The sequence below is a fragment of the Grus americana genome, chromosome 3 (assembly GCF_028858705.1).
Source record: "Grus americana isolate bGruAme1 chromosome 3, bGruAme1.mat, whole genome shotgun sequence".
NCBI lineage: Eukaryota > Metazoa > Chordata > Aves > Gruiformes > Gruidae > Grus > Grus americana.
Window position 1 is genome coordinate 31,754,096 of NC_072854.1, and position 13,849 is coordinate 31,767,944.

The window sequence follows — 13,849 nt, forward strand, 5'->3', positions numbered from 1 at the left end:
TTCACATATATTATAAAAAGGCTTTAGGATGATTCAGGGAATCAAAGATTCATAAATCTTACATCTGTACCTGGCAAATTAAAAATAAGAAAATAAAACACTCAGAAGACCATAAGATGATAGATCGGTGCAAAGGAAGATGATGCCTCACTCATCTCTTAGAATGTTTCCAACACATCAGTAAAATACCATAGTGGTCAAAGGAGAATCAATTGACATCATTTATTTAAACTTCCTAAAGGCCTTGACAAACTTTCTCACAGGAGACTGACAAAAAGAAAAGACATAGACAGCTAAGCAAAGACCTCTGTTCAGTGTAGCAGCTATCAGAAGAAAGAAGCACGATATTAAAATGTATCAAGAACAGGACTGAGACGATAAAGAAAAACAATGTTATATAAATCAGTGCTGCAGCCTGATCTGAACTACTGCGTGCAGTACTGGTTTCTACATCTCAGAAAGATATCGGAAAACTAGAGAGTGTTTAAGAGAAGAGTGACAAGAGTGATAGAAGTTCCTTAAAAAGCATGGTTTTGTGGAAGTAGAGTGGAATAACTGGAATTATCTTAAAAAGGAAATTAAAAAGAAGCATGATAAAAAATATGTGAAATAATTGCTAGAAGTAAGCCAGAATTTCATTTCTCCCTGCCTTAGTACACGAATACGGTGACACACAATTATATCAAAAGGCAGCAAATTTAACAGAAGTGATACACATCAGTTTTCACATAGCATACATTTATGCTGTGGGACTTGTTAATTGATAATGCTGAGGCAGAAAAAATGTAAGATTGAAAAGAACTAGATTCTTATGTGGATAACAAGAATGCATGGAGTTAAACTAGCTAAATGAGTACTGCAGGGGAACTGAAACTTATTTGGATACTTAAATAGATTTCTAAATACTGGAGACTAGGTCAGAGTCTATGAAGCCAAATTGTCAAAAATATTCCTATTCTGGGTTTTCTGCCCTTTCCTCAGGAGTGTTCAAAGGCCACTGTCTGAGGTAAGATGCTGCACAGGCCTCAGATGTTCTTCAGATCCCCTTTGCCCATGTTCCTAGTGTCACCTATTGCATGAATTTCACTGTTTCTGGCCCAATAATTGTGATTGAATAACAACACCAAAATATTTAAACTGAATAGCAGAATTTTAAAGTTCTTGCAAAAATCTTCACTTAAGAAGCCATACAAAGAATGAAAACAAGCAAGCAAGCAAGCAAATCACTGACCTTTTCAACTTGAAAATTGTCAGCCAAACAAAGGTTTGTTTGAAATTTGGAAGGACGCATTGTTTTCTGAAAAAAATCAACTTCCCAAAGGAAAACCAACACTTTCCCTGAAATTTTTAAATTTTAAAACAGAACGTTTTAATCACCTCTACCCCTCAGTTATGCTATATATTCTTGAGCACCATCTACTGGTGCTGCATTATTAATTATTTATGAAAATATAAATCACTTCTCTAATAAAATGCAAATATAATCATATAATCTTTCAAAAGATATTTAAAATTGAGAAGGCAGACTATAACCTATTATTTATTAAATTTGTATCTCCTCTTGATGACAGAGAGAAAATTAATACTGGTGAAATTCACTGAACTCAGTAGAGAAATGCAACATTTCTTAATGGTTTCTAACATACTGGACCAAAAAAACATATACAAGTCTATGAAATTATTTCCAATTTACACTCACTCTCAATTTGTGAGAGGAACAAAAGGTTTTTCTTCTTTTGACATTTAGGTATTTATTCAATTTTATAATAGCTGCAATATGGCCAGCATCTTCCACTTTATTTCTTCCCTTCAGACTAAATTAAATAACATTTCTCTTGAAATGGTCACACCAGCTTTGGATTTAAAATTTTCCCTGGCTTATAGCAAGGAAATACTGTTCTTACAGAAATTTGGTGTTATGCAGCAGAACCTGTGACGCAGACTAGAAAATCTATGCTTGCCAAAGGGGATTTTGAAGAGCCTTGCATGTCTGAGTGGGGCAACAGATGTGGGGAACAGATCAGTGCCACTTCTACGTAAGCTAAGAGGCTCAGTACAATATTACTTGACTCTTACCTGTAAGTTGGCTTTACAACCACAGTTTCCATTATTGTGCATAATAAGGTGACATACCTAAGTGTCTGTAACTGTAGACAGTTAAACATGATGATAATCATAAAGAATTAAGCATAAAGTATGAAAGCCTTTGTGGGAAAAACCATCTTATCATTTTTGTTTTTAATGCATGCCTTCAGTGTTGGAGATGATAGACTGTCTTTTATTTGCTCAAAGGAGAGACACTGCAGGCTGCAACAGTGACCTTGACTTGAAAAGAGTTCCCCTAAGGGTGACAGGTGATTGAGTGAAAGAATAGTCCATTCTCCAAAGCCACTTGCTTTGAACTGTGGCCTCCCTTTTAAAATTTGCACCAAAAATGACACTGAATTATAATTCCAATTGTGTTGTATTCTGTGCTGTGTTCACTAAAACCTGGGCTGAAATCATCTAGCTGCTGTGACCAACCTACCAAAGATCTCAAAGTGCTAATGTAGATTGGAAAAAAAAAAAAAAAACAAACCACACAAAAAAAGGGGCAACTAAAGGAACCCTTTAATTTATTCCATCCAACATATTAAATTGGGTAAGCCTCATTTTTCTCACTAATATAGAAATTACTTAAAAATATTACTCTCCTCCCTCTTTCCTAGTTTGGATCAAGCCCAACCTTGCTGAAACAATCACATCGAGTCTAGAAAGCAGCACTATAAATTTAGCATTCACTATGTTGTGCCTATCCCTACCACACTACTACTGAGCGACATAACACTTCTTTCAGTGCCTTGATACTTTCTTTGTAGTACAGATGGCACCACATGTGCCATGCAGTTCTGACAGCCCTCCCGTGAAACAGCATGGAATTGTATTAATACCTTATTCCTGGGTTTTAACAGAGGTACTCAAACAAGTTGAATCTGCTCAATATTCCCGAAGCATGTGTATAGGCTCGCTTTATATTTGCCCTTCAGACTGTAGTTTAGCACTAAATGTATATACAAAACAGCACCATTCCAAACATAAACTATCTGCATGCCCAAATTAAACAAATACATTGCTACATTTCTATTTATTTATATTTTGTAGACTTAAACATATCCTGACTCTTACTTCTAGACTATAAAAATTCCCGGTTTTTGTTATCTCAAATGCAGCTGCATGACACCTGGCAAGCAAATTATTTCTGAAGTTGCCCTCAGTTCAAGTAGAAAAGCACCTCCAAGTGGATCATGGATATTTGCATACTTACAAATGGTATAGCCTATTTTAGAGTTAGTTCCGGTAATTAAAACATGCATTGTTCAAGTTGGATTGTGACAAAACTTGAGAAGAAATCTGCAGAGTGCTCTGTGTTGTCATCCCATCCCATTGCGTCCCGTCCCATCCTATCCCTCTGTTCTTCAGCTCCCACAGTTAACCTAAGTGTAACTTGCGCAACTTCCATCCTTCCCTTCAGTTTCTAGACAAGAGGCCAAGGAGTCTTCCCTCCCAAATTCCTCTCCAGCATTGCCATGTCTTCACAAAACTGAAAAGTGGAAGTTAATCACCAGGCTGGGATACCTAGGAAGTTGCTAAAGACAATGGTTGACCATACATTGTGTATTTATTTATTTTCATTTCCACTCACAATTAAAGAAGCTACAACTTGCCAATGCCACAGGAATCAGGTGAAAGAGTTCACTCAGAATGGTGCTTTTTTTGTGACCAGCCCTCAAGTTCTTCATTTAATATAAAGGCGGAGAAAAAGATATTTAAATTGTATGTACACTTTTGATTTGTTCTGCTCATATCAACCTGTCCATGAACCAAACTTCCCTTGAAGTATTTCAAGCAACATGACGATCACCCACAGATAATATGGAGTGTCACCGAATGTGAGAGAATATGATTGTCTCTAAGCCAGTAACGGTTCAGTCTTCATTGCATTATATTTGCTGGGCATAGATCATGCACATCTCTCACATTTTCCTTGGTTTGGATGGATTTTTTTTTTTGTTTTATTTTGACAACAGGGACATAAAATATTTATGTTTGTAAAAGCTAGCAGGGATGTAGTTTACAGCTTGTACCTACGGAAAATACAGTAAAAAGCTATAACCGTGCTTTCGTTTACTTTGGTCAGAAGTGGTTTGTGACCAGTAATACCTCTGATCAGAATTTGTGCAGCGTGTAATTGTAATCGTAAAAGCTCTGTATTACAGAAATTCAAACCTTTCCGGGGCTAGGGCAGGGGTGTATGGGAGAAAACCGTTTGCTTTTAAAGACTGATTGGTTTGGACGTTGTCCAGAAGTTTAAACTTTCGTTGCATCGGGGTGGGTGAGAGGGCGCGTTCAAAACCACGCAGTCATGTTTCACTTGAACTTTGAAAGCGCAGAGGGGCTGGCAGAGGGAGCAGGACCACACAGCCTCGGCAAGGCTTTGTTCTCCTTGCTGAATGGCAGTGGTGGGAGCGCAGAGCAGCCAGGCTGCGAGCTGGTGACTGACAGCAGTATTTATTAAAATGTCATCTCCTAATTTTCACGCCGGATATCTGCTGTCGCATAGACTGCCCCGATCTCTCACGCCAGCGGGAAAGGCCAGAGGACAACCTAACCCGCCCTGGGGAGCAGGAGAGACACAGCCGGAGAAGAGGGAGAAAATGCGTATCCAACCCTACCTTGCTGTACCAAAATAAAATTTTATATATATGTATATAACCAAATCTCACCAAAAAACGGAGGGGGGAGAGGAGGGCTGCCTTCCCTGTGGCAAAGCTCCTTCCGCGAAACTGCTCCGTCTTTTGAGCCCCTCCCGCTGCTAATGGTGCTACTTCAGCCGCTGTCGCCTGGCAAACTCCGCTCGCAAAACCGGCGGCGAGAGCCCCCCGGGAGGGGGCAGCGCATCTCCCGCGCCTGGTACCCGGCACTGGGCACCCCGCTCCGGGCAGCCCCGCCGCAGCCACCAGCTCCCCATCCCTCCCCGGGGTGGGCCCAGCGGCGCTGGCCCCGCAGAGCTGCCGGCCCGCGGCAGCCGGGGGAAGGAACGCAGCCGCGATCCGGGCAGAGCCTTATCTCTGGCAGGGAACAAATACGGCGTTAATTGCAGCCTCGCTGAGAAAATTGCTATTGTTTCCAGTCAAAGGCAGGCGGCAGTTTCAGAGGCTTTATCCTCCGAGCCTTGTATCAGTTAATCTGCATCGCGGTGCCGAACTGACAGCTCCCGGGGCTGCGGCGGGGGGCGGAGGGGGGGGTTATGCTTTAGAAGAAAGAACAAGAGGAAGGAGATCAAGTGCGGGCTTCCCCCTCACCGCCCCCCGCCGTCCCCGTTTCCTTCGTCCCCCCCGCCCGCGAGTTTCTCTTACGCCGGGGCGCAGCCGTCCCCAGCGCTGGGAACCGAGGCCAGAAAAAAACCTCCCGGACGGAGAAAACAACGTTTCTGGGACATGCCCGGTGCCGAGCAGCCGTGACGCGCGAACCGCACCGCGGGCCCCGCTGCCGGCGCCGGGCGGAGCGCCTGGCACACACGCACACTCACACGCGCGCGCACACGCGCGGAGCAGGGCGCAGGGGCGCGCACAGCCCCCGCGCGGCGGGCCCGGCGCAGCGGCGCGCACGCCGCCAAGGAGGACAGCGGGGCGCGCGGCCACCTCCCCCATTGCCCCCACCCCGCGCCCAGCGGGCGGCGGAGGGGCGCGCAGGGGGGGGGGGGGAGCGCGCACGGGGCGCGCACACGCGCGCACTCAGACACCGGCACCCACGGAGGCTCGCTGGCTGGCTCTCACACACACAGACACACACAGACACACACACACAGAGACACGCGCGCGCGCGCACAGGCACACACACGCAGCGGCAGAGACTCTCGCTCCCTCCGTACTCCCTGCGCGCCCGGCGTTCACACCGCTTCCCGACATCGGCAGCCAAGGACCCCCCCGCCGCTGTCCGGCCATTAGTGCCTGAGGGGGGAGGAGGAGGGAGGAAAGAGGAATAAGTCTATTAGTAATAACAACAACAACAAAACCCACCAACAAATCTGCACTAGCGCCTTAGTCCTCCGCTCAGACCGTCGCCTGCCTGGCATCGCCGCTCATCGGGCTGCTGTGCTGAGACTTTGTTTCAAGTTTAAAAAAAAAACCAAACAAAAAAACCCAAACAAAAAAAGCCTTCGCTTGCTCAGCCACTTCCATTTTTTTTTCCCCGCAGTCTCGCTGGTTTGAGGTGGTTTTGGTTTTTTGTTTTTTGTTTTTTTTTTTTTCTCCTTTCTTTTCTTTCCCTTCATGTGGTTGGATTTGGTGGATCCGGAGCCAAAGCTGCTTTTTTTCCTCGGTGGGGTGTGTGTGTGGCGTGCGGGGGTTTTCTCGCTGCGTTTTTTATCTTCTGCTGCTTTTTTAAATCTTGGTTTTGAACCTGAGCCGGGGAAAATGGGAAACGGTGCTTCCGACAGAAGGGGAATCTCTCCATCACTGTTGTTGGGACGTGTGCCTCTGGTGCTAGTGTTTTAGAGAAATAGCCTGACAGCTTTCGGAGTGGAAGGTAAGGGTGCCCGGGGCATTTCCATTTCCCGTTTCCAGGGATTACGACTGGAGAGCTTTTAGTTTGGGATTCCGGGGAGGAGGCGGCGGAGGAGGGGGACAGGCTGTTGCTGAAGGATAGAGAGAGAGGCAGCACATACAAAATGATCTCCGCATTTACTTCAGCGCTGCAGTTTAAAAGTTAGAGAAGTCCGTTTTGCGACAGGTCTGCTTCCCCGAGAGCAATTTCCAGCGAGACCGAGAAAACCTGAGGTTTGTGCACGATTGGGGTAATTTGGGGGGGGGGATGTTAGGTTAATAGGAAGTTAAAATAAGAGAAGTCAGTGGGTCTTCTGTTGGGGGAAAAAAATAAGTGGAGTGATGGCGCCGTCTATGTTCGGCTAAACTACAGTGTCACCTAGAAAATCAGTTTGGGGAATATCCAAACTAAACGTCCGTTTGCTTTTCAGCAGAAGAGGATTCTCCCCCTTCCCAAATGGGCAGCCTTAAGCCCGTGTGGCCGTTCTTTAACTCCCTCCTCCATGGAAAAGAAAGATCTTTTCAATATGAGTGCCTAATCCTTTTCAGTGAGCAGATTCACTCCTGTATTTAGCAATACCGCAAACTAACCAAAATGCTGCCGGCACACTCAATTCGGGTGTGTGTGTAATGCACAGAGGGAGAGAGAGATTAAGACAATGTTGTGTTTCGTGAACAAATGCACAACTAAAATGAGGGCTATTTGATTACATTTCTTCATAGAAAACAGCCTAGCACTGCAGACGTCTTTATTTTTCTAGTGCAAATATTACATAGGATGGGAAAAGTCGGAGGCTTTTTTCCTTTTCAAACAGAAAAGCAAATAAGCCCCCTTTCTGCTTTCCAGATTATAAAATTAATCCTTTTTCATGGGTGGAATTCCTAATTTAGACACTTATTGTCACATTGGCTTTCAACGCCTACACCATCCTGAATAACACTGCGCAGAACTGCATTGCCTGCAAAGTGCTTCAGCAAGGGGGAAATTGTTTCCAGAATTCCTGATAAGTTTCTCTTTTTTAAAACCTTAAATGCTGTACCAACCCTATTTGGAGAAGGAGGACCGTGTTATTCATTGAGATGGACGCTCAGAAAGGAGAAAATCCGACTGTGTGGATAGACCCGGCAGCAGCTCTGCTTTTTTTTTTTTTTTTTAACCTCCGCTGTAAAGAGGGTTAGAGTTGGTGCTGCTTTGCCCATTTCAAGATTCAGAGTTTGAATTATAATCTAGGAGATACGAAAATCTCTTCAAGGGAGCTTAATCCGGTGATTTGCTGTGTGTTACGCAATGGGAGACAGAAGATGCCTTGCTGTTTGGTGAGGAGATGAAAAGCTAGGCAAAGACACACATCAAAACTCAGTAACAGTGCCTGTGTGTGTATGCCTGCCTCTGCTTACAGAGCAACAGTGGAAGAGACTGCAAGCTAGAGAGTTTTGAAATTAGCTGGGCATCACTTCTGTCTGCTTGCACTTGACAGCAGAAGGCGAAAAGCTACTCATTTGTAAGAGATAAGCAACTCCTCAGAGGTTAATGCTGAAAACGTTCAGTTTGAATTTTTTGGATAACGTTACAGAGGTAAATATAACTAAGGTTCGCTTTATTAACCTAGGCCACTGTTAAGAGAACAGAGCATGTGAAGGCTGTAACGGTTGACAGGTGCAGTAAAACAGCTTTATTTGGAGATACTAGCAGAGAAAATGTAATATGTCTTTCATCATTCAAGTGCACATCTGCAAAACACAGCTAATCAGACAGTACAAGATATTCGTAATAAGAGGGCAAGTGCAGTCCAATAGGTGCAGAGCTCCTGCTGTAGCACTGGCAGCTATATAGAGATGCTGATTGTAGATACTAATACAGTGATCCATTTTATATATGCTAAGAGGTTGTAGCAGATTGAAATTATTATCTTAAAAAGCTAGCATTTAGTGGTAGTGTCAGACCAGCACTAGTTTCATCTGTCTGTTTCGTTCTCCCATAGTCTCAAAATTTTATTAATGCATTAATCTCAGTATTTCCTGCCTGGCTTTTATTTTTATAGAGACCTCTGTATACCGGGTGGCCAGGGTGAAGGCATGTAGGCATATGAGAGATAATGTTCCATCTGTAACAAATAATAATTTGTGCATTTTAAAATGATGGCTGTAATTCTTTACACTTACTTCTCAGACTTAATAGAAAAATAATATATAACAACAGACACTACTGGCTTTCTTGTTCTGTTCCGGTGAAATTCTGCATGTGTATATTGTATATGCACATATATGACTATAGCAGACTACTTAATTACTTTTTGAAGAAAGAAAGAAGGAAAGAAAGAAATTGCTTTTTTCTTGGTCTGTCGGGTAAGGCATCTAGGTTTTTACCTAAGTTGAGCAGTTTTAGTCCACGCCATGATGACTACATCCTAGACAGGAGAGGACATTCCTATTAATAATCTAATAGATGTTTTTTAATTTGACTGTGGAAGACTTGGCTGTTGCGATGCCCACGTGATGGCGCTGTGCACACAGCAGCAAGCCCGTCCCTTGCGTTATAAAATAAAAATTACCTGCCCTTCTTTCTGAAAGGGGCTCTAACTGCAAGCTTGAAAACAGCTGGCTCGAATATTGGAAGGAGTTTGGTTTTCAATGCGTGAAGAATTCTACTTGCATTTTTATTTCATTTCATCTCCTGCAGGCCAAATGACATAGGATGAAGGCTGTTCGTAATTTGCTGATTTATATATTTTCCACCTATCTACTGGTTATGTTTGGATTTAATGCTGCCCAAGACTTCTGGTGTTCCACGTTGGTGAAGGGGGTCATTTATGGATCGTATTCTGTAAGTGAAATGTTTCCTAAAAACTTCACAAACTGCACTTGGACGCTGGAAAATCCAGATCCGACCAAATATAGTATTTACCTGAAATTTTCCAAAAAGGACTTCAGCTGCTCCAACTTTTCCCTCTTGGCTTATCAGTTTGATCATTTTTCCCATGAAAAAATAAAGGATCTTTTAAAAAATAACCATTCTATAATGCAGCTCTGCGATTCCAAGAATGCTTTTGTATTTCTGCAGTATGATAAGAATTTTATTCAGATACGCCGCGTCTATCCTATCAATTTCCCAGGATTACACAAAAAAGAAGATGACCAAAAATCCTTCTTTGAGTTTTTGGTGTTGAACAAGGTGAGCCCAAGCCAGTTTGGGTGCCATGTGTTATGCACTTGGTTGGAGAGCTGCTTGAAATCCGAGAATGGGAGAACCGAGTCCTGTGGGATCATGTATACAAAATGCACCTGCCCTCAGCATTTGGGAGAATGGGGAATAGATGACCAGTCCCTGGTGTTGCTCAATAACGTGGTGCTGCCCCTCAACGAGCAGACGGAGGGCTGCCTGACCCAGGAGCTGCAAACCACCCAGGTCTGCAACCTCACCAGAGAAGCCAAACGGCCACCAAAAGAAGGTAGGTGCTTCTCGGAGGGGGGGCTGAATCCCACACCGGTGTGTAGGTCCTGCTGCCGGCTCTCCTTGATATTCACGTTCATTTGACTTGCTCTCCACTCCAGCTCACCTCCAGATGAGGCGAAAGGGCTGGAGAAGATGCACACTCCCTCAGGGCAGGGAAGGCTGTATTTTAATTTCTAAACTGGCCTAACCTTCAGCATATAGTTCTGCTGAGCACTGTTGAAACTCCTCATAGGTAGGATCCATCTGTTTTCAGCCCCCACTTACAGTAATGCCCACAGGTGGCAAGCCAGGAATCTCTCTCCCCCTCACCACCTCTTTACTGCAACCACTCGACTACAAAATCTTGGCTTTCTTGGTATGATCCCTTGACTTTGCAAGGAAAACATTTCCAAAGGCATGCGGGCAACCTGACTGAAAGACCAATAGATTTACCACGGTCAGGAGACCCGGTCCCAACTGGGCCACCCCTCAACAACCTAAATACAAAAAAAAAAAGCAAATGCAGTTCTTCAGGGTGAACCCTCTGCCTGTGATGCCCAAAGATGCGAGGCACCACACAGAGTCAGCACATACTGTTTTGATGTGATGGGAGCCCCACAAAGGGACCATGGGCTGCTTCTGCACCCCTTCTCCAGGCGGCCTCGGCTACAGGAGACGAAGGCTCTAAATTTCATAGTAGTATTGGTGAGGAAGGGGGGTTGGTGTGTCAGTCCCAGCAGCTGCTTCATGTCCGTGCTGGAAAAGGGGGGTTATGGAAGGGTGGGAAAACTGGGGTCCAGCAATTAGAGTGCCTAGCCCCTGTGCTTCATACCTTCTGTTTTGGCCTCCTGATATTTTGGGGAGGTCGGGGATGATTTTAGGAAGGACATTGTGGGGGTGAGAGGCAGAGAAAGCATAGGCTGAACCTAGATGTGGGGCTCTGGCTGCAACCTGTGGGCGAGGGGGTCCTTCAGTGCAGCCATGCAGGAATGGGAGACGGGGGGGGGGGGGGGATGTGCCCCTGCGGCAAGGGATAAATCATCGAGCCCAGGGTATTGCATTTTAATGCAGGAAATGTTCCCTCTCTCCTTGTTTTCTGCATAGCCACAAAGCTCCCAGTCTGTGGCGAGGCAGCGCCAAGCTCCCAGCCCCCCTAATAGAAGTTGCTTTGTGGAGGAATGTAACATTGACACGTTGTTAGGAGAGGATTTTCTTTAAGGGCAGCCAAGCCCCAGTGCTGTGGGAGAAGAAAAGCTGAACTTGCTCCAGCTGCCGCGGTGCCAGGGGCCGCGGGCAGGGCCGGGGGGGAGGGGAGGGATGAGGGACACTCTCGGTGTCCTGCAGGTCAGCGCCTCTCCCAGCACCCAGCCGCTCGGAGCCCAGGAAACAGAGCGATCTTAAATGACGGGGAAGCTCGTCTGCTGTAAAAAAACCTCCCAGAGAAGCCTGTGCAGCGGCAGGGATGGTATTTAACATCGGTTAGAGCTAATTAGTGCCCTGGGAGGCGAGGCAGCCCCGGCCGCGGAGCCCGCGGAGTGGGGGGGGGGGGGAGGCAGCAGGCAGAGCCGGGACCGGCCGGGAGCCCTGGGCGCTGCGCGGGGGCGGCCGCCTCAGCCCGCCGCTCTGCGCGGGTGCGGAGGGGCTCACACCGCCCCTAAGCGGGCCGTAAAAGTTAGGTGGGAAGGGCCGCTTGCACCCTCTGCACTTCTGTCGTGCATGTCGTGGGCCAGGGCACGGGGAAGCCACGGAGCCCATTACAAAATATAAACCCCGCAGACCCAAAGGCGCGTAGGAGACGCGCAAGTCTAGCGGGGCCCCGCGGAGGGGGCGGGCGGCGCTGCTCCCCGCGGCCCCGGCGCTGCGGGAGTCACTCCCACGGTGGGAGAAAGGCGCATCTCCCCCCCCGCCCCGGCCCTGATCTCCATCCTACGGTGCCACCTCGATGGTGGGGCTGGGGGAGCAGGAGTGCAAGCACAGAGGGGGGCACAGGCCGCCGGGGGCCCTTGGTATCGCTCGCAAAAATACGCTGAATTCCAGGGGGATGCGTGTCTCCCGGTGAAAGCACCTCTTTCTGAAATGTGCTTAGTGGAAAGGACAGAGGAAGCTTAGGGCAAACACCTTTTTTTTTTTTCTTTTTTCTTGTATTTTGAAACACGTTTCCAACATACTTTGCTTCCAATTTGAGACATACTTTAATTCTTGTCCCTACTTGCGGGTTTTCCTAGATATTAACTCGAGAAGCAGCATTGTTAGAGAGGGTGGAAATCTTGTTTGGTAGGTGGAAGGTTTCCTTCACTTGTTTTTCACTGTGCTTAGTATTTTTTTGGTGTTGCTGAGAATTTTAACAGTAATACAATTATTCCAATGTTTTATTTAATTAATGCACGTTGTAATTGTTCATCAAATTGTTACTAAAAGTTACAATCAGTTAGCAACTTAAACCTCACGGTACTTCTCAGTAGTAGTACACTCTGTCTTCCACTCAGTGTTTAAACCATTTCCCCCCTTTCCTCAGAAGGCTGAAAATCTGCAAGGGAGATGTGTTGAGTCTTTGTTTTCTGCAGATCTAGTTGCATTTATCAAGCACATCAGTCAGTGTATTTGTATGTATAAAGCTGGTTTGTGGTTCAGTTAGAGGCTTTATTGAGGGATCAAAATGTAGAATATTCCTGCCACAAAAATAACACAATTCATGACTTGTGTCAGCAAACATTTAGGCAAGAAACACAAATTTTGCTTTCACAGGCAATCTGCTTCAGGTTAGATTGGCACAGGTAGCAAAAAATAATGTTGACCAATGACTAAGAGAATGGTTTCTGGTTGTTAGAGTTCACAGTGGCAACTGAAAGTATGGTTTTGTTAGTGTAAGTTGAGTTTTAAAGGGAACGGCTGTTGCCTGTCCCTGTGAGAGTGCTCCGGACTTGGTAATATTGTGTTTTATGAATTTGTGTGTTACTTTGAGTACTTTGGTACTGACATTGCCTAGCAATGACTTTCAGAAAGGAATTTCAAAGACCTGACAGCTTTCTACTGGATTATGCGTACCCTCCCATCCTTCAGATTTGCTTTCGTCAAGCTTGATTGTATAAAGTGCAAAATCTTTTCCGAAAACTATTTCCAGTCACATTTTAGAACCATAATGCAAATAGAGAGCATTTAGATTACAGCCTACTGTTTCTTTTTTGAACCTCTGAAGATTTTTGCAATTTTGAATACGATAAATGGCTTAGGAAAATGGATGAAAGTCAGTATTTTTCCTTCTTAAAAAAGTGTTGCATTTTACAAAAGATGTGACAAGTATACAATGGATGATTGTGTTTCTAAAAGTGCTGAAGAGTGTTGAACAATAAAAGGAACTAGGTCAAAAAAAGGAAGCTGTAACTGTTATTTTTTTTAATAAAATGGTTTGGAAGTATGTGGTTAAATCAGCATTTCTTCCGTAGGCAGATCATCTTTGGTGTCACTGATTAAAGCAATACTGAAAATCGCCACATTTTCACTAAGACCTGGTTTCATTGTATCTTGATCCTTTTCCGCAGCCTTACATCTGAGGTGCTTAGCTTGGATCAAAGCACTAGCAAACAGATCTCAATGAACAGTCTGGCAGGGGCCTGAATTTAAGAGCTCAGGGGAATTTGTCCTCTGGATCTTCAGTGCTGTGACTGAAGTATCTCGTGAAGTTTCTGTCAATAAGACAGGGCTCAGTTCCAACTTTTGTGGACCTGTCAAGCCTTTGCATGTAGTCAATCCATACAATTTTATGACTGATGATAATAAGAATGCAAAAGTATATTTTCTTATTGTGACCACTGCATAGCCATAATATTACTGT

General features: G+C 45.0%; 1 protein-coding gene across 5 annotated transcripts in view; it reads left to right on the top strand.

Annotated features, from left to right (window-relative positions):
• The first annotated feature begins 5,825 nt into the window (after positions 1-5,825).
• ADGRB3 (adhesion G protein-coupled receptor B3) overlaps positions 5,826-13,849 on the top strand; it is a 475,142-nt gene continuing 467,118 nt past the window's right edge. For 3 of the 5 annotated variants that reach the window (XM_054821234.1, XM_054821235.1, XM_054821236.1), the window contains exons 1-2: positions 5,826-6,567; positions 9,265-10,033. In XM_054821234.1, the coding sequence (XP_054677209.1) occupies positions 9,280-10,033 (754 nt within the window). In that variant the 5' untranslated portion in view covers positions 5,826-6,567; positions 9,265-9,279. Of the gene's footprint in view, positions 6,568-6,600; positions 6,819-7,540; positions 8,161-9,264; positions 10,034-13,849 lie in introns of those variants that run through there. The other 2 variants (XM_054821233.1, XM_054821232.1) reach the window with 2 other exon arrangements.